Source organism: Centroberyx gerrardi, chromosome 12 (assembly GCF_048128805.1).
Source record: "Centroberyx gerrardi isolate f3 chromosome 12, fCenGer3.hap1.cur.20231027, whole genome shotgun sequence".
Taxonomy (NCBI): Eukaryota; Metazoa; Chordata; class Actinopteri; order Beryciformes; family Berycidae; genus Centroberyx; species Centroberyx gerrardi.
This window is the reverse complement of record NC_136008.1, coordinates 24,268,317-24,289,082: the sequence shown is the minus strand read 5'-3', so window position 1 is coordinate 24,289,082 and position 20,766 is coordinate 24,268,317. Positions and strand designations below refer to the sequence as shown.

General features: G+C 41.3%; 3 protein-coding genes across 3 annotated transcripts; 1 reads left to right on the top strand and 2 right to left on the bottom strand.

Moving 5' to 3' along the window:
- Positions 1-83: 83 nt before the first annotated feature.
- Positions 84-605, top strand: LOC139931868 (actin-binding Rho-activating protein). Its single transcript, XM_071925495.2, has one exon. It carries the CDS (start codon positions 84-86, stop codon positions 603-605), a length of 522 nt encoding a protein of 173 aa, XP_071781596.1.
- Positions 606-2,167: 1,562 nt separating this feature from the next.
- On the bottom strand, positions 2,168-5,760 carry hint3 (histidine triad nucleotide binding protein 3). The gene is made up of 5 exons (XM_071925490.2): positions 5,623-5,760; positions 5,209-5,326; positions 4,800-4,869; positions 4,278-4,404; positions 2,168-3,204 (listed from the first exon to the last, which is right to left on the bottom strand). Exons 1-5 carry the CDS (start codon positions 5,758-5,760, stop codon positions 3,157-3,159), a joined length of 501 nt encoding a protein of 166 aa, XP_071781591.1. The 3' UTR covers positions 2,168-3,156.
- Positions 5,761-10,116: 4,356 nt separating this feature from the next.
- ncoa7a (nuclear receptor coactivator 7a) lies at positions 10,117-13,439 on the bottom strand. The gene is made up of 6 exons (XM_071925482.2): positions 13,253-13,439; positions 12,722-12,874; positions 12,198-12,350; positions 11,971-12,066; positions 11,497-11,570; positions 10,117-11,263 (listed from the first exon to the last, which is right to left on the bottom strand). The coding sequence occupies exons 1-6, from the start codon at positions 13,364-13,366 to the stop codon at positions 11,125-11,127; spliced, it is 729 nt and encodes a 242-aa protein (XP_071781583.1). The 5' UTR covers positions 13,367-13,439; the 3' UTR covers positions 10,117-11,124.
- Positions 13,440-20,766: the final 7,327 nt, after the last annotated feature.

The following is a 20,766-nucleotide window of genomic DNA, read 5'->3' as shown; positions in this document are numbered from 1 at the left end:
AATTTCAATACAGGTTTATTATACAGTGAGTACTACATCATATTCCTCTAAGCAAATGTAAGCTTCTCTTACCAGAGCCCAGGATGGGGACGAACCACCAGGGAGCCCCCACCATGCAGACAGAGACCGACGTCCCGCCTCCCGCCCCGCTCCCTGACGACAGCACGGTGTGCGTGGTCTCTGTGAAAGGCCTGAAGGAGAACTGGCAGAGGTGGTCCGACGAGCGGCAGGAGTACCAAAAGCACAACCCCTTCAGCCAGGATGCCCGGCCCGCCGCCACGGCCGGCCCTCAGAGGGGCCAGGACGGCTACGGGAGGCCCCTGCAGGGCTCCATGACGGAGCAGCGGGGCAAGGACGCTCACACTCACATCGGCCGGGAGGTGCAGGAGCTGTGCGAGGTGATCAGGAGCATCGGGGAGGCGAGGGGCCGAGACGGGGCGGTGATCGCCGTAGAGTTCGGGAAACTGTTTGAGCACTACGTGACTATCTCGAACAAAGTAGTGGGGATTCTTCTGCGGGCCAGGAAGCAGGGGCTGGTTCACTTTGAGGGGGAGATGCTGTGGCAGGGGCAGGATGACCGTGTCGTCATCACCCTGTTGCAGTGACCGCAAACTTGGACTATAGTGTCTAATGCCTTGATTCATGATACATCCAGGGGCAGGTACAGACCTATGGCAGAGCAGAGAGAGTAACATGGGGATAGCACTGATGGCGCTTTATTCACAGAATGACACCTTTGATTGGACAGTGATGCTTTTCATTTCTAGGCTTGGGTCAATATTCAGTATTATCGAATCTCGCAATATTTCATGAATATCGCGATATTTTCCGCAATATCAATATCAATATCAAACACCATTCCCCTCCCCACCCGGCCGCAGCATCATGTGTTGCTTAGATCACAATTGTGCGAGCATTTAAACTTATAAACATATAATCTACTAGTGGTACTACGGCGATAATATCGCATATCGCGATATTTTGGTGGGACAGTATCGCAATATAAATTTTTGGATATTGCCCAAGCCTATTCATTTCCCCACACAAGTCCAAAACTAAGCGGCTGTTAAATCGAACCACCGATATCGCTCTGCCTCAGTGGCTTAAATTTGCATATTTGGGACCAAAAAACAAGACTTGTCCCATGAATGCCCTTTGCACTTCAACAACTGGTTGATATATTAGTTCATTTGTTTGTTATTTGACTAAATTGAGGTGTGTGTTTAACATTGATTGAGATTCAGGCTTATCTGGAACTGCGGACCTAAGAGTATCAAAGCAACTGGCAGTGAGAATCCTTTTAAGGGGTAGAACGTACACTGAGAGTGCAGATATACAAGTTTCATTCAGTATGACACTAAACCAAACCCTATAGTCTAAGTAACAGTGGGGTTTAATTAACAGAAGACTCTATCCCCATCCCTGTCCCCATTATCAAGACGTGCTGAATGTATCCGTTTCACCATATTTCCTCCTCCAGCTCTTTCGTGTGGGGAAAGTGGACAAGTAGACAGCTGAAATGAAGTCAGAGTGGTTAATGAGACTGGGCCCAAGCCAAAGAGAACATGAGGCTGCCTGTGACAGACAATATGGTGCTATAGGATGAACTTGATCCTGCTGGCCCGGGGGCGGTAGGGCATGTATTTCTTACGACAAGTGTGCTTTGTAAATTAGGCGGCCTCGCTACGTACGCATTCACACTTGGTTCACCGTAGGTAAACCGGGCGAGATGTACAAGATGCTGCTTTAAGGGAGTGAGACATTAGTAATGAAAAACTATGCATCGACTTTGATAAATGCCATAAAATCTGCAGCTGCTAATGGACGTGATGGCCATGCAAAATAATATACATCTTTTTTGTTTGTTTGTTTTTCCAGAGCCTATAGAACACAGATATAGTTAATACTTAATGTCACATTAACAGCACATTGATAAATCAGCAAGGCCTTTTTGGGCTATAATGCACTCTTGTTTCTTTTATGCTTGACAAAATAAAAAAATGAAACACCATTATGTTTTGTTATTGTTGTGTTAGTTGCTTTCTGAAGTGGAAGCACTATCATTGACTGGTGTAGTTAAACTAATGAATGAGAGGAGCGTAAACTGATACCATTATTAGAACTTTACACTCACAACACTGGTAACAGACACTTGGCAGCAGCAGTATAATTTATTCCAAGTTATCTTTCTTAATAATTGCACACTTTCATACAGTACATATGACTTGCTTACATCACATTAATACATAGCATAAGTGTTATTTTCACTTCATGCACCAACCAATCAGTCTATATTACATCACTCCATTGACTGTTCGACATTACATGTTATCAAATATCTCAGTGTATAATAGTGCTTGTTGAGATCATTAAGCATACTTTACTTTCAATGTCAGGATGACAGAGTTGCTTTCACTGTGAAGGAGCCTCGTAAATAGTTGATGAAGATGTTAGTGTGTTGACTCATGTCTACGTAGGCCTCAAAATGTCCATCGTGTCACAAGTTAAGAGGTAGCTCAACATAGCTCTGGTAATCATTACATAGGCAGGTTTCTCATATATGATGATCAACGTTTGAATCATATTTAAAATCACATCATTTCTTCCATGCGTAAAACATCTGATCTGCAAAGCACCGAAGCAGTCCTGCATCTTCCAGCTAGGGGGTAATATGGGGGTTCTTGGAAATGAAATGATGCAGATGCTAAACTATACTAGGCATCTCAGTAAAAGACACTGTTCCACTCAGCACACCTTTCCATTCAGTGCAAATTTATCACTCAGGAAGAATGCCCATCATACATTTGTTTCTCTTGTGATTAAAACAGCTGAGAGATATACCTTTTGGTCCATAAAGTATAATAGTTCCATTTAACCCATGTTTTTTTCAGTGCCATGAATTAATGGAGATTTAATTCATCTCACTCCAACTGTCAAAATAAAATTAAGTGTCTTACTTACCATCAAAAACCAAAGTGTTTTTTGATTACAAACTTGTCACCAGTTTAAAATACTGTCATGAGCTGCCACACAGGCAGTGAGTGTAGTTTACTATCCAACACAGCATTTGGAAGGAGATGGAGCCATGTTTTTTTTTTTTTAGGCACCTCATAACGTTCAAGAAATCCAAGAAGCCACTGGAGCCAAACCAAGTGATCAATTGGTCTCTCCTTTAGAGTTGAGGAGTTGAATCAACTGCTCTGCCTGCAAAAGATTGACAGACATGGACAGAACAGGAATTAGATCTATGGTATGGAATAACATTTAATCAATCGCTACAGGTTCCAAATTGTGGATTAGTTGAAATGTGATGTGGCAGCTAATATTGAGCAGGCTCCTATTGATTAGACCGTCATCACAGGGTGGCTCAGAGGGTAAGGTGCATGCCATCTAATAACGACATGGCTTCAAAATCTGATTCACTCTCCCACCTTTCATGAAGCCTATAACATTAAGCTTATCTGACTTAGTAATAATCAAAAAACATAACACTGTTTATGTACTGAATACTACTCTGCAGGTCAGGTCTGTGTTCTGTACCCTCCTCTAAGGGCACATTTACACCAATCATGTTTGGAGCAGTTTATTCAAAATCTAAGCATGTATTACTTAAGTTTGGTTTTCTGTTAAATAACTGCACACACAGAGAGTGCCAGAAAATGCGGGTCCTTCTTCCTTCTCAAGCAAACTATCATGTGGTTCAATAACTGACACAAACCTGAGTTACAGGAAACAAACCCACAATGCAGTGTTTTATGGGTATAAGAAAACAGATGTTGACATCTGATAGGAAGCAGATACTCATGCTTTGAAAGATTCTAAAATTACCCAAAGGGAAAACTTGGGGTCACGATGAGGTGAAATGCATCCTCAGTATATATAGAGGAGCAAATTTCGCAACTCCTTGAAAGGTATGAAAACCGGAGAAGGTAAATTACAGCAAAGAACACAGAGTTCATCATGCTTAGCTCAAGTTACAGGGACTTTTTCACTACGGCTCAGACCAAAAATACAAACTGTAGGTGTCATCACGCTCTAAAACACTGTAACAGCAAGGATTTAACACTTGATGGTAAAAACTGTGTTCTCTGATGGTCGTTTTATTATATGGCAAGTCTTTGAGAGTTAACTTCTGCATTAGTTTAGCTTCTGACTTACTGTTCAGCCTGTGAAACAATATTCTAATAGACATCTGCAATAGACATTCGCAAATCATGTACAAGAACATTTTTAGTACTGGAACAAATAATGACCAAACTATCAAGGGGGGCGCTTACCGTGACGAACCAATAGGAGTTGAGTCTGTAGAAGACGCGGGACATGAAGCCCATTTGACTGACAGGTGCCAGGACATGGAGGTGGAGGTGGTTGACAGAACAGAATGGCGGCCAATGGAAGCCAAACCTGCAGACAAAGGAAAAGGCTTCATTCCACACAGGCTCACTGGTTTAAGGTACGATGCAGTTAGGAGGCTCTACAGCAAAGATGTTTACTCATGATTACACAAGATGGTCCAGTCTCCCAGTTGAGGTCAAATCAACACAATGGCTGGCCAAGAAAATACCCCTGTGAATCCTGGCTGCAAAATGAGTCGTGTATCCACTGTCATCTGAAGTGCTGCTTGTTGACATGACGGATTAGTCTTTGCTGTCTTGTGTTTCAAACTTGAGGAAAGATGTGTTCATTTTCACAAATCTTAGCTTAATTGTTGAGGGTTATGGAAATAACATTTTAGCTTTACAGGTTTTTTCTTTTCAAGACTAAAGTGAAGCAGTAAGGTAGGTGCACCAATAGCCCACCTGACATCGCTGAGATCTGTGACATTGTTTTTCTGCAGGATCTCCTTCCCTGTCTCCACCATCCGCTCCACTGGGGATCAAAACAAAAACACAAGTTCCTTTTTTAAACATATGCCAGTAACTAATACGATAAAGACTTTTTAACACAGAATGTAGAGTGCCCAAGGTTGACTTTACTCATTACAATTAAAATTTAACATAATCCAGTTGTAAATACGATGGGTTTTCAATGCATTAACAGAAAAATTATCTTTGATTTTTGTAACTCTACTATGACTGTAGTGTCAGTACTTTCTGATTCTCCACTTCACAGCAATTAAAGACAGCAACATGTGGTAGCCCAAAACCAATTTCAAAATGCAACTGTTTCCACAAGCATCAGTCATCAAGTGTGTTGATGAAGCCCTACCCAGAGGCACATGTTCTTTACTGAGGGATTTGCAGTTCCCAACATGCTTGGTTGGGACCACCAGGTAATGGTGCAGCGCTCCAGGTTTGATGTCTCTGAAACACGAGATCTCCTCGTCCTGTGATGAAGATAAAACATTTAAAGTCACCTCCAGTTCAGTCTGGAAGGGTAAAGGTGCTACAACAGGTGACACAAACAATTACTGTGAATATAAAACAGAAATGTACACAGCTCCTCTTCTCTTTAGCTCTTTATCAGTACTTCTATAGCAGTTTTGCAGTTTAATTTAAGTGTTGTTTCACTCAGTAACGTTAGAGGTCACCACAATTTGGATGACTATTCTCTAGCAGCAGGCTAACGTTAGCTAGCTAGCTTAGTGCTCAATGTTATTGTTTATTATTACAATATTCTCACACAATGAAGGAGCTCCGTGCCCATTTCTTTGTTCACAATCTTGCAGAAAATACATTTCTTGTCATATCCTTCATCTGGAACGGCGTTTGTTTTAGAAACATCGACTTGGACAGGTTGTGTAGCCTCGACTCCTGCCATTGTTGTGGTGTGAATTGTCAAAATTAAGACCGACACAGTCGATGCAAGAGCTCATCGAGTTCAAGGGGGAAACCAAGAGATTGTCGATGAGGATTGGCTGTAAGGAACAACGGACACCAGAGGGCGACATTTCTGCATTATCTCTATGGCTCCAGCATACTGTGCAATTCATTCACACCAGGTGACCTACCAAATGTCTCAAAACAGATGTAAAGTATTAGGCACATCTTCCTGATATTGAGTTGCAGCCCCTTTTACACAATCCACATCTCTCTAACTCATCTGCTTCTCTTTATCTACATCTCCTCCTTTGTGATTGGTAAAAGGGAAATCAATAAGGGATGGCTTTTACCTGGATTCACCTCATCAGTGTACTTCATGAAAAGACTACTGTACATTGAATGTAGATGTGTATGTTTTATCTAGTGGATTTGCCTATAGTATGACAGGAAGAGAACTACCTTCTCATCCATTTATTCTTTTGTAACTCAATTCAGCTGATCAGGTTGGTGGTAGAAGTAGAGGTAGTGCATGTTGACTTGTCCTCTTGAGCAAGACACTAAACCTAAACCTGATTAGGGGCCATCAGTCCTCCTGACTGCTGTTGCACTGTGAGCAAGTCCAACTTTCCCTGTAAGCTTGTGGCACTGCAAATGTGTGCTGATCTGTAGCTGAGCTGTAGCTTCTTTGTTAGGAGGGGATTAATCCAAACAGTCTATTGTTCACTTGCCAGAAGCTGCAAGAGAAGGTGCAGCAACCTGCTGTCTGAGAGACAGGAGGTTTGCGCTAATACAATATGTCTACTGCTAATTTACATTTAAATACAAAAGAGGTGACCTATATGATGGCTACCTCTGTGTGTGTGGATACTAAAATAGGAAAATTACTTGTAATTGCTCTATTCATGCAAATATATTCTTGTGTGTGTGTACTGGCCTTCTGCTCTACTCTCAGCCCCCTAGTCCCTGCGATGCATCAAACATCGATGTTTAGCTAAAGGTCAAACAAATCTGACATTTTGGAATTATAGTCTATTCCTATTCTGTTTCTGGTAGACATGAAAAAAACAATCAGGTAACCCTTTAAATTACAGGCCGTTAATTACGCAGTAATGACTGGAAATAACTAAGAAATATCCAAGTAAAATAGATGTAATAACTAGTAACAGCATTACAATGACTGGTAATTACTGAGTAATATACATTAAGTAAAAAAGACGCTTTTTACCAGTAATTGTATTGTAATGACTAGTGGTTATTTTTAGGCAATAATGGTATACAACACTGACAGACTGCTCATTGCCTATACTATAGCATAAATTAACTGGAGTTAATTTATGCTATTGTAGCACAGTGACTTTGCCTATAGTAAATACAGCCATTATTCTCAATGAGAGGAGCTACAACACTAATTACTACAGTACACACTATAGTACCTACCACTATTTACCTTTTCTGTTCGTTAATGTATCTATTCCTTATTTTAATTGAACGTTGTTCAAACACTTTGTAATGTTTTTTTTTAAAAAGTACAATATAAATAAAGTTTTTTTATTGTAGTACCTGCTGAAATACCTACTGTGGTGTAATAGGAGAAGTGGGGGTCAAAGACACGAACTAATTGATGCAAAATGTACAAATGCCAATGCCATCGCAAAGATGTTACTATTATTCAGAAATTACTCGGCTATATTGTGGAAACAGTGCCCACTACACTTTACAGGCCACGGTAAAGTAATTATGGTGAAATATCCTAGTAGTTACCATGTATTGATTTGTTATTTGGGAACAGCGCCCACTACACTTTACAGGCCATGCGGAGGAAATTACGGTGAACTTTCTAAGCAGTTACCATGTCTTCATCTGAAACTATTCGACTATCCCATGGAAACAGCGGCCGCTACATTTTACAGGCCATGGTAAGCAAGGCCGGCGGTAGCTATGGGCAGGGGTGGGCTCAGCCCACCCAAACGTGCGTCTTGCCCACCCAATCAAAAGTTAAGAATGTTTTGTTTTTTTTGTTCAGCCAATGGAAAAATAGCACAGAAAATACCAGTACCGTTTCTAACTTCTGATTGGGTGGGCAGCCTACAGCCCGCCCCCAAAGTCGCCCACTGCCCACCCCAACTTCTCGTCGTGTTCAGGCACAAACACACGGAGCTCGGAAGCAGACCCGTCCGCTGCACAGAGTGGCCTATTCACACCAAATCAGGCATTGCGGCACTTCCCGCAGGGTTGTGCGGGGGTGTGGGCGTGTTTATTTGTGCTTTAGATCGTAACCGCTGTGAAACAATCCGAAACTAACGTTTTATTTCTCTGATTCACCGGCTTTCTCGCTACCACCGCTCCCTCTCTTCATTCACTCTCTAGCTCGCTCAACCACCGCTGCTGTCTCTCTCTCTCTCTCTCTCTCTCAGTTCAATTCAATTCAATTGCTTCAAATGGCTTTATTGGCATGACATTTGACATGTGTTGCCAAAGCACAATTACGATTATGAAAGACAATGTTAAGGAATGAAATTAACAAAAAATAATGTGAATAACAATATTAGTTAATAGAATAAAATAGATAATGAAATAAATAAATGAAATAAAATAATAATATATGTATAAGTAATATAAGTAAGGGATCATGTACAAAAACAGTAATATCAGAGAGAGGAGATGCTTTGCACCAGATTTAGCTACTAGCGAATTTCCATCAGCAGTCCATTTGCATCAACTCAAATTTATTCGATGAAGGGAGGACAGACTGAGGAGAATGATCTGTGTCTGCCAGACCCCTACCCAAAGTCCCGCCCCCAGCAGCAGAGAATAGTTAGATAGATAGATAGATAGATAGATAGATAAAAAGAAATAAAGAAATGGATATATGACTGATATACTGTACATATGGATTTTCAGGTTGCTGTTGAAGGTACCTAACAAAGTGGAAAAAAAGAGAAAAAAAGGTTTTATAAAATGTTCTGATTTTGACCTGTTGGATTATATATATACACGTAGTTACATTGAAGTTTGAGTATAGGCTTGAGTTAGTTGATTTAGTTGTTTTCTTTGTCACTTTTCAGTTTGAGTTTGAATAAGACTACTTTCTAGTTTTGTAAATATTGGCTATGGTGAGAAGTCTCACTGGATTAGGTTTTAATTTTATTTGAGAACAAAGTAATACTTTGAGAACTAACTAATAAATGTTGTGGAGTTGATTATGTTAAAATCTGGATGAAGGAATTTTTTTATTTTAGGGTAAATCAATCTGCCCTCCACTGACTCAAATCATAGGGTAGCAGCAAACTTAGAAATGCTGCTTCACTACCTCCCAATTTCCCTGCTTCAAATTGTTCTTTATAAATTAGAATAGAATAAAATAGAATAGAATACTACTTTATTAATCCCCATGGGGAAATTATTCTTCTGCATTTAACCCATCCAAACACAAACACACAGCCATAAACTGGAGAGGCCTGAGGGCACAATGGCAGGAGCTTGCATCTGATCTTGACTCTGACAACCCTCCGGTGGCCAGCTGTCATTTTGCCAGATTTTTGTGCCATCGGGCCAGGGATTCGAACCGGCAACCTTCGGACTACTAGTCTGCTTCTCTAACCTCTGGGCTACCTACCGCCCAAGTTGCCCACCTATTATTTCTACCAGCCCACCCTAATATAGCAGGCTAAAACCGGCCCTGATGGTAAGGTAATGTTGTGGAAACTACAAAGACGTTACTATTTCTAATTCTGAAACTACTCGCCTATATCATGGAAACAGCGGCCACTACATTTTACAGGCCATGGTAAGGTAATTCTGCAGAAATGTCAAAGATGTTATTATATTGTTGGAAAACTACTCAGCTATAGCATGGAAACAGCGGCCGCTACATTTTACAGGCCATGGGGAGGAAATTGGGGTGAAATTTATAAGATGTTACCATGTACACATACAATTTACTACTTAATAACAACGAGTCATTATAATACAACTACTGGTAAAAAGCCCTGTTCTGGCCTGTATATTACTCAGTAATTACCAGACGACATATTACCATTACCAGTAATTACTAGGGAAATAATAGGCAATGAGCAGTCTGTCAGTGTTGTATACCATTATTGCCTAAAGCGTCTTTTTTACTTGAATATTACTCAGTAATTACCAGTCATTGTAATGCTATTACTAGTTATTACATCTATTTTACTTGGATATTACTTAGTTATTTCCAGTCATTACTGCGTAATTAACGGCCTGTAATTTAAAGGGTTACCCAATCATCTTCTTCAATGGAAAAGGGTGATGCTGCTTAAAATGTCATCAGTTAATTCATGATTACTCATTCAGAAAAAATATGAATGTGTCACTCAGACTGTCACCAGGAAAACACAAAGTTTTAATAAGCTTTCACCCACAAAACGGTATCGGCAGCGCCAGCACTGCCTGGCAGATATTCAGACGCACACATACAGAGAAAAGTAAACCAAACACAGACAAACAAACAGGAGTAAAACGGTTGCTTTCCTGGATTAATTTTCTTAAAAATAACTTTAAATAGTAAAACAGATTTAATAGAAGGTGAACAAACACTGGAAAAAAAAGCAACTGAACCGTTTCCATTTTTAGTCTTTTCTTTCAACTTAGAAAAAGAGGAAATATACATTTACAGTGGAAGGTAAAATCACCCTAACAATATCTACCCATCTATGGAAATAGGCAGGCAGATGTCTCAGTGTCAGAAAACAGAGGTGACAGTTAACAGCTGGGGGTCCCCATCTCCACAAACTGTACACATCACAGAGAATATCTTATGTATAGTGCAAATCACTTCTTTTATTTCTGAACCCCAGCGGTCAGGTCGTCGCCTGCAAGCTGTCGCTTTCAAATACAAAACATCCAAATCACGTCAGAAGACAAGACTCAAAAACTACAATTAGAGTATAGATAGGCCATTTGGAATCCTATCATGTTACAGTGTTTGAACTCCATTTTTCTATTTTCTATTTAGTTTTGTATGGCCCTTTATGTGCTTGGTATGTTTCATGAACCTTGGGCCCATGAAACCAAATAAAAACATGAATATGGACTTTGCATTATAACGCTCTCCACACCCAAGGGGACGGGATGGAGGGCTTAAAGCTTTGAGGCCAGATACTCACTGGGCTTAGTGCAGGGCTACCGGTGAATAGCAGGTAGTTTACAGCAGCATACAGCAGGACCCTGCACCTTAGCACTTGTCTGTGTAGGCCAAACTGTGCACAGTTGACAGCTCTAACAGGTCAAACGGGCTAAACCAGTCTAGGCCACATGCAAGCCTTCGAAGCCCTGAAGTCCTGCAACTCCAGACGGGACGCTTTTCTCTCATCCGTTCGGTCGGTCTCCTTCAGTTCTGCACGGTCCACACCTCGAGGTCTTGTACGATGAAGTCTTGCTGCGTGGAGAGAGGCGCGTTGTGGAAGGTGGAACACGCAATGCTGGAACCGCGGTACAGGTCGGCGTCCAGCCACAGACCGAAGCCCCCCCTGCAGGCCGAGAACAAAACAGCACTTTACAGTCCAATCCCAGTAAAATGTTCTCGTTAGATAAATGGTGTTGTAATCTACGGTATCTGGAGGGTTTCTTAGAAGGAAAGTAATCATTTTATGGCTTTAGGCTTTATCGTTTTACGGCATAGATAGGTAAGGATGCTACTGTTTTTTTCTTTCTGTGAGCATGTGTACATTTTATTGGAGAAGGCAATAACCATATAACGTACCCTCCTCCGCCAATCTGCAGGGATTCCAAGTGGCCCCTCACAAAGTAGGAGTTCTCCCCACTCCACCTGTACGCCTGGGTAAACAACAAAATATAAGACATAAGAAAATTGTACTGAAACTCATCACACACAGCTCAAATATACTGCATTTAAATACTAAGTGAAGACATTTCAAAACAACCATAATAACTGATTATTGATAATTGTTCATACTCTATGTCAATGATGGAGGACCAAAGAGAGTTTTTCAGTGTTTGCCTAAAGTCGTTTTATTTTGCTGAGGTTCTGTTCAGTCTCAAGGTTTCTATGAACCTCCTATCTAGACTGTTCTTCTCTAACGGTTCTTAAACTGGGTCTGCAGATCAGAAAGTGGGTCTCATCCCTGGTCCTGCGCTAATGAAAAGCTCTCAGACTTGTAGCTCGACATCGGTTTGTATCCAGAGGTTAAGAAAGAAGGCTCCGTCTCATTCTCACCTTGAAGTCGGGGCCGAAGCTGTACAGGAAGGTTTCCCCTGTGCCGTAGCAGTAGTTGCTGACTCTGAATGGATCGGAGGAAAAAGCTCCGAACACCTGAGAGACAGAGACACCCGGTCAGTACCTGGAGTCCCACTGGCATACTCTTCATGAGGGTATCAGTTTGACTGCAGTATTTATATTGGAATGGCTTGGAGAGAGAGAGGGAGAGGGCTTCAGATGCAAACCTTGTTGTGCGTGTCCTTGATGACCAGCAGCACTGGGCTTTCCAGACCGGCCATATTCCTGTACAGTGTCTTCAGGCTGGTCCCGTGGATCGCAGTGCTGTAGACTAGCTGCCATGGATAGCCTTGGGTCCTTGCTGGCATATGAGAGGCAAGCTGTTGGTATTGAAGAAATACATCAAAAAAATCAGAAAATGATAGATATAACAGTGATTATTACGATTCATCAAAACACCACATTGGGTAATTGGTTAATTTTCATATATATTCATGCAATTTTCTTTTTAAAGTGATATTCATTAGCTGTCTTCAATATATGTGGTGAAGATACACAGGCAACTTTATAAGCCATTGGAGGATAAGTTGCTTTTAGTATAAATAATAGCAAGCAAAGGGCAAAGGGGACAAAGTCAATGCGGATGATATCACGAAAAAAAAAAGAAGAAAAACCTTTTGCTGTACTTATTGCGAAACCTGCCCACCTAGACTGATTCAAAATTCAAAATGCCTTTGCAGTGGGAACTCACGTTCTCTAGGTGTTGGTCATCCAGCAGTTGGCTGTGGTGGGTGAGGACGGGAAGAACATCCTCAACTTCCTCCTGGTCCTCGGGCTCCTCCGCCTCAGAGTCCTCTGAGCTGCACAGACTCTGACGCCGCTTGGAGTCCTTCACCTTGATGATCTGCAAGAGGGCACGACACACAACACAGTCTGTTAGAAACCTTACATTAACATGTTCAGTTTCGCATTCGATTCACAAATAACCTGAATTCCATTGGACTTTACTGTACATACAGGATGCTGTGGCTGGGTGACTCATTTACAATCTGTGTCTAGTACGCGAAATCTACAGAACCAGTGAGTGGCAAGCTGAAACCAGCATCATCATAAATAAATTCATAATTTGATGAATGGATGGATGGATGACAAAGCACACTTGCATGTTTTCATCCAAGACATTAGATCAGATATTTTGTTACTTACCCCATAAATACATCCCCTAATACAATTCCATGCAACACAGTGTGATTCAGTACAGATTCACAGAGAGCATTCCTACCTCAACATATGGCTCCACACACTGACTGGCAAAATAAAGCACCCTGATATTCTCGGGCAGCTGCCTCATAGCTCCAGGTTTTTCTCTCAAGCGCTTTGCTCTGGTGTACCACATGTCTGTTCACTGAACTGGCCAGCATACACCCCTTTTAATGCCTTCGAACAAACTTTCACTTTCCACCCCTGAAATGCCATTGGTCGGGGACGAGAGTGAAATCCCATTGGTCGCCTCTGCGGTTGTTGAACGGTTTCTTTTCTCTCTAAACAGGAAAACGAGGCGCCGTGCCGGGCTGTTGGGGTGAGATAGGGGAAGTATGTCCATATATAGAGAGGGCAGGATTTCCCACAACCTCCGGGAGAACTGCCAAGCATGCTGCTGCTCCGATTAAGTCAGAGATACTTTATGAGTTTACCTCTCAATATCTACAAACCGATACATAAAAGGCATACGGACTTGACCTGAAGAGACCCCGCAGCTGAAAGGCTATAGATGTGTGTGTGTGTGTGTGTGTTCATGCAGTCCTCACCTCCCAGTTGTTGGCAGTGGGGTTGTCAGGGTTTTTGAGCAGCTTGTTGATCGCAGCCACCTTGTCCTTCTCCACTACCAGGTAGCGGTTCTGGTGCTTCTCCCTGATGAGGTAGCGGGGCCGGCGGTGCTTCTTGTTGTCTTTGGTGTAGATGTCCGGCGACCACTGGACGAAGAAGGTGTAGAGGTGGTCGACCCTGCGGAGGCGAAGGGACAGAGCGCATTAGTTATTTATTCTGCATGCAGATCTTAAGGCGCTGTCGCATGAAAACAGATGAGAATGTTAATTTTTGGGGTCTGCCATGGCTAAAAAAGAACATTTTAATGTGGGAAGGACAGCAAACCTTCATGTGCCACATCCCCACTATCACTACTGCTGCCACCACCAAACCCTGCTACTGATTCATCAATATGAAGTTATATTGACATAAAGATACGATAAGATTTCAATTTTGCATTCATGTAAAGCTAGGTCAACTTTCCTGAACATACAGTAAATAAAGCTTTGGCTAAACATTTACTTCAGTTGCAGTTGCGCTTTGTTCCTGTTTTCTAAAGACAGTTGGCCCAACCTATTTCTCCCATGAGAATGAAAACAAATTAATGTTTGAACAAATGCCAATTTGAAACCATATCAGGCTACCGAAGAGACGAGCCCTGACGTGAAGAGCGGGAAAGTGAGGCACGGTTTGTGTACAAATGAAGGAAATTCCAAATCGTGCATGAACACATGGCAGCTAGAAGTGATTATTGTTGTACTTCATAATTCTGTCATTCCAAAATAAAGCATTGTTCTTCTGGGAAATCCAAGAGGAGATTGTGGAACTTTTCCTGAAAGTCTGGAATTTCCAGTCTCTCCTTTCCTCTCTCCCTCTCGCTCTCTCTCTGTATCTCTCTCTCTCTCTCTCTCACACACACACACACACACACAGCCCCCTACCCCCCTCCACCATAGAAATCCCCAATGCCCAAATAAGTAAAATCCTTCTCCTGTTTCCTTTGCACATATTAGAATATTAAGAATTGCCATCTGAGTTGCAATTTTGAAAAAGGTTTAGGCTATTGACTATGGAACTGAGCTGATTTGGTCTCAGTGTGACACAAATTTAGAGGACTGTATTCAAACTCCTGTATCATAATTAAATGTTCTCTTGGAGCAATCCAATTATAAGCATGCATTTTATTGCTTAACATTGTTTTTTTTTTGCTTAATGTTTTAAACCAGTTGAAACAAGCAAAATCAAAATTCTGCTGATTCTGGTTTTGCCCTAGATCTTTACAACATGGCGGTCTCCACATTCACAATCCAGTCCCACAATCTTCTCAGTTGTCTTGTTCATTCCTTCATTCATTCCTCACTTACTCTCCAACACTGTAGGCAACTCCCATGGTTGGTTGAAACCGGATGAAGCGTTTGCTGGTGGCAAACTGGAGGAGGAGGTGAAAGTGGATGGTTTGGAGGCTCAGTGCTGCAGCAGCATGTCCACTCTGAGTCTCTGCCATCGCCGGCCTTTTATACCAGCGGCCCGATCGCTGAGATAAGCCCCTTTGTCCAGAAACCCTCCCTTTCTCCACGGCACGTATTCACACGAGGATTTCACAACGGTGCTGGAAAGCCAAAGTTGGTGACATATTAACTTGACCTGCTCTGCCGTCCCTGTCCCTGGTTCAGAGAGTTACTGTGTCAGGGCAGTGGCTCAGTGTGAGGTGGCCTGCCAGAGAGATAAGGGCCTGTCTGTCTGTTTGCCTTTTCATACCGGTACCTGGCTGCTCTCTGTCTCACACATCTCTCTCTCTGTCTCTCCCTCTCTCTGTCTCTCCCTCTCTCTGTCAACGGAGGCCTCTATCTCAACAGTCTCCGCTCTATCAGGCCTAGTCTCAGGGTCAAGCCGCAATCTCAAGATTTAATCAAGTGATTTCTGTGTTGACTATTCATACATGATCAATTTCCAGTGTTGGCTATTCAGGTCTTATCTCCTTTCCACTAATGCTCAAACAGAATCACAGAGTTGTCTGTTTCTTCTATCTCTGGTTATTAGGATTAGGTTTGACAAACAAAACATCTCAGAAGGGGCCAGAACATCTGAACACCCCGTGCTGCTGAAACACTAATCGTATTTGCGAGAGCTGCTTTGAGAGTGTTATTTCCAAATTTCCTCACTTTTATGATGGCAGATGCAATGCAATGTTATTTCAATCCATGAAAAAAAAAAAGATTTGTAAATTGTGTTCTACAAATTCAGGATAGATACAAGAAAGAGCCTGAGATCTTTTTTCACTTTTTGCAGTTATATAAGAATGAAGATGTGTACAGTTACAATGACAATACAACACTGTATTCAGCTAATCTGCAAAATGATTTCTTATGATTGGGGTCCCAGCCCCCGAACACAGGTTTGTTCTTGTTCAGATATCAGGTTGGGAGATTGCGATAGGGTGATTTTGAGGTCAATAAGACACAAAAGTGCTTACACAAGAGAAATAGGATGGAGGAGATCAATTTGAGACGCTGTCCGGTCTGACACACAGACAGGATCGATAGACGAATACACAGGTGTACAGATATATAGATGTAGATGTAAACACTGCAATAGAAACACATGCAGATATACATGCATACCGGGTATGTGCAAGCTGTTCAAGACTGAGCAGAAAAATCACAGACATTTACTATGTGATTCGTAATTTGTCTCCGATGTATCACTTTATACAGTATGTTTCAAAAGTAGGTGTACAATTTTTAGTAACAATAATAATAATAATAATGAAAACAATCCTCTATAATTTTCATCATTTTTAACTTATTTAGTCATTTAACAACAAAATAAGTCAACACGCAATAGTCTATATAGGTGTACTTTGAAACAGGAAAAATATTGAATAATACAGTTAGTATTAATAGTGTATATGCAACTGTATACGTACAAATTCAGGTTCAGATAAGTGAAAAAAAACCAGAATACAATCAAATAATCGTCAATGTGTTGTGATTTTCTCTACTTCAGGCAGATAGTGGGACAGAGGGGTTTGGAGATAATGGCCACATTGACAAATAATGGGACATTCTTCCAACTGTGACTGCAAAGGCCTGTGTCCAAGAAAACTGAAGAGGGGTCTGCTCTCTGGATATAAACGTACACAGACCATCAGTCACTGAAGTAGTTTGCACCAGTTCCCAGAAGCTGTAGACCAATACTCACGTACATTTACATACCGCATAAACAGACACAAACAGACGCACACATGCACGTGCACATACACACACACACACACTAGACAGTCATTTTACTGGATGTTAGTCACTGCTTCAGTTGTTGCAGAGCCGTTCTTTCACCTCTCCTCCAATTCTTGCAAATCCTCTGCCTCAGCATGCCTCCAGCAAGACGTGGAAAAACCCTGTATGGGCCTGCATGCCAACGTTTCTGGAAGGAGCTACTGTACAGAAGCACACACAAACACAGACACAAACACACAGCAAATAAGCATGCAGGCATGCACACATGCACACACACACACACACACATGCACGCACACACACAGCTTTCCAAAGGGACCAGCATCACTATGAGGGATGGGATATTAGGATCGTATTTACCAATGCTGGCATTTGGCAAACAAATGCATTTGTCTCTCTGTAGATGTACAAGTTACTCTGTATAAGTGTTACTACGTCTGTGCATGCATGCTTAATGCAAATCGCTGTTGCCCTTCTTATTATATTGCACAAAGGTTATTGTCAAAAGTCAGCTGAAAAACTATTTTCAATGGATTTGCAAAATATCTAAAGCCAGGGTGAGTATCACAGGCAGGTAAATCCAAAGATTGACTTACGGAACAATGTCATTGTTCGACATCCATGGAGCGTCTAAAAACACATTAGTCCTCAGTGGAACCCCTAGAAGTCATTTTAAGATCACTTTTTTGCAAAACCAACTATTCACCACACATTGAAAGGGTTTGCAATTTTGACATATACTCTTTTGTTGCTGAAAATCCTGCATATTCTTTTGAGAAATGTCAAGGACTGACATGTAAAAAAAATTTGCACCATTTTATCACAGTGAAGATTATTCAATTTGCAATTCTTGGCAATCCTTTGAATGCAAATTTTACTTTTACTGCAAATTAATGCTGCAAATGTTTCAAAGTGCATTACAATCTTTCAGGAAAGCTGTTACTCACGTATTTTTGATTGCAGTAATGATACAAAAACTACCTAATGGACTACCTAATGTATTTATTAAAGCCCCTATATTTACCTAAATATATCACTCTCAAATTAATTTTGGTAGCATAACATAGAGAAATGAGACCATCATAGTGGAAATTGGTCTATTCTATGTGTTATTTTCTAAGTGTTTATTCTATGTCTACCTGGGTACGATTCCCCACGAAACATGCATGATTGACTTATGGTACAAAGGAGCGGCCTCAACCAAAACAGGAGGAGGACTGCCTCACTCTACATGTTTGTAGGTGAACAAATAGACAAGTCCAGATGCTGTCCAGTCCCACAGCACCTAGCTAGGTGTGCAGCATCAACTGTAATTTAAGTTACTTAAAGACGAGATGAAATGAAAAATGCCTTTTTAACCCTTTTAGATCACATCCCCGGTCATACTGTGCACCTATTTAACAATATATGCCAAAAAAAATACCAAAAATCAATTTCATTGTATTCTTATATCAAAATTCAATCATGTTTTCTTCCTGTAAAACAAAATATGCCGTGTGCTTACGTAAGCATGCCCGAAACTAATTTCAACCAATAATATCATGACATCCACCCATCAATCAATCTTCAACTTTTAGCGCACAGAGCTAAGAGGCTAAGATTCATTAGTTAGCTAGCTAGCAACAGCACACCCACTTTTCAACGTTCAAATCAAATTCCTCCCAACGTTATGTCCTGCCTGTCTTTCCTGTTTCACTCGAAAATACGTCACGATACGGAAGTTAGATACTCTCGAAATGCCGTTTCATCTCGACTTTAAGTCCAGGAATAATCAGGGTAGGCACATAATTAACCCAATGTATTGTCAAGAATAGATCCGCTCTAATACATTGGTACGCTCTGGTAGGATAGCTGTCTTTCAGTATCATAGTAGGCTGTTAGCCAAAATGTTTCGTTAGCATTGCCAAAACTGTTTTGCTAGCGTAATGTAGTTGTAACTAAAATATTTGCCGGTAAAAAATATTTTTTAGCACTCGTAGATTAGCCACTGCACTTGCAAACACAAACACACATTGTGAGATGGACGAGATGACCATCGTAACCATAGTTGTCGGTTTCGCTCTCAAGTGTACAAGCCACGACTGGAGAGGAGCGCACAGGTAAGCTTAAAGGATAAGGCTGGTGTTTTTTAATGCGTTGCTTACCGTCATGAAATCCTATGAAAATAACAAAATCAGCAATGATTTTGTTTTACCAACAAGTCTCATCCATGTAGCCGGTGCCCAATGCAGCCATAGGACTCCATTGTATTAAAAAAACGATTAAAAACACGTCAAAGAGCCATGCCGTTGCTCTGGGCAACATATTTCATCATCACGATGCACCGGGCCAGCCGACTTTTTCCTCAAACAACTTAATAAGCCGGCTGTAAACACGTTTGCGATCTCAGGAAAGTAGTTCCGTAGCACCGAAAATAGTCCCCGGCGTAATGAAGAATTTGTTCCCATTTGAATTTGATTTGGTAATAACTACAACAGCCTGACTTTTCGTGGTAACAGTTAGTGATTTTTAAAATTGAAACTGTCTTTGTGAGCTGTATTTCAAGGTTTTTAGCTTACAATTTGAGCCAATGACTTCCGTGTTGTAGGCTAAAAACGGTACGTGGGAAGTCAGAAAGTAACGGGAGTAGAGCAAACGCATTGTTGATTTTGTATTTTCACAGGATTTGTTGACGGTAAGCAATGCATTAAAAAACACCGGCCATATCCTTTAACCACTAGGCTAGTGGAAACGCTTAAAACACAGCTGACAGGCTAGCTGCAATGCTGCACACCGAAATCCCAAATAGGCTCAGATCAGTCTCTCAAGTGGAGAAACACGACTGATCAAAAAGCTATCTAATTAATCCAATACAACAACAAAACACAATCAGTTACGACAAAATAAAAAAGTAAAAAAGAATAAAACAATAAGTTAAGCTTGCCAGCTAGGTGTGTGCTACTTAAAGTGGAGGACTGTAGGTGTCATTGTGTTTTTACATGTTTTCATCAAATGTTTGATCAGTCCACTTAAGTATTTGTTCACTAAATTAAGTAAATTAGGAAAGATATGTCTTTAGATCATTGTGCGACTGCGACCCTGCCTGAAGTTGAGCGTGTGCGATATCTGGAGAAATGAAGACAATTGTTCAGCCTTCATCAGGCTCCCTCCCTCAAAGTGGATCAATGACCAGACATTACATATCTGACAAATACACCTTGATCCAATCACCAGGTTACTGAAAGTAAATGCTTCATTATTTTGGTTTTGAAGGCAGTCCTGTTTACCTGTGCTGCTAACTTGAATGAGAGATCTTGAATGACTCCATGGCCAAGGAGCCACCCACTCAACAGCCGTAAACCACAAGGTAGCAGTTAACAGCTGACGTTTCTGAGAACCGGAGATCAGAGGTTTGCACTTGCTGGAGGTGCAATCCACAACACAGCAACTTTTCAGCATGTTTTTCAATTTGTTTAAACAATGTGGTTTGGTCTCAATTCATCTCACTAACTCGCTAATACTCTTCAATGTAGACAATTGTCTTCTTTCCCCCAAAAGGGGAATTCCAGAAGGCACACACCTTTTTCTTTTTTTAAGATTATTTTATTTGTCATTTTCACCTTTATTTGACAGTTCAACATAGAGACAAGAAAGACTGCGAGAGAGAGAGAGAGGGATGACATGCGACAAAGGTCTTGGACCAGATTCGAACCCAGGACGGTCACATGGTGTGCGCCTTAGCCCACTCATCCTCAGGACACCCCCCCAGGCACAC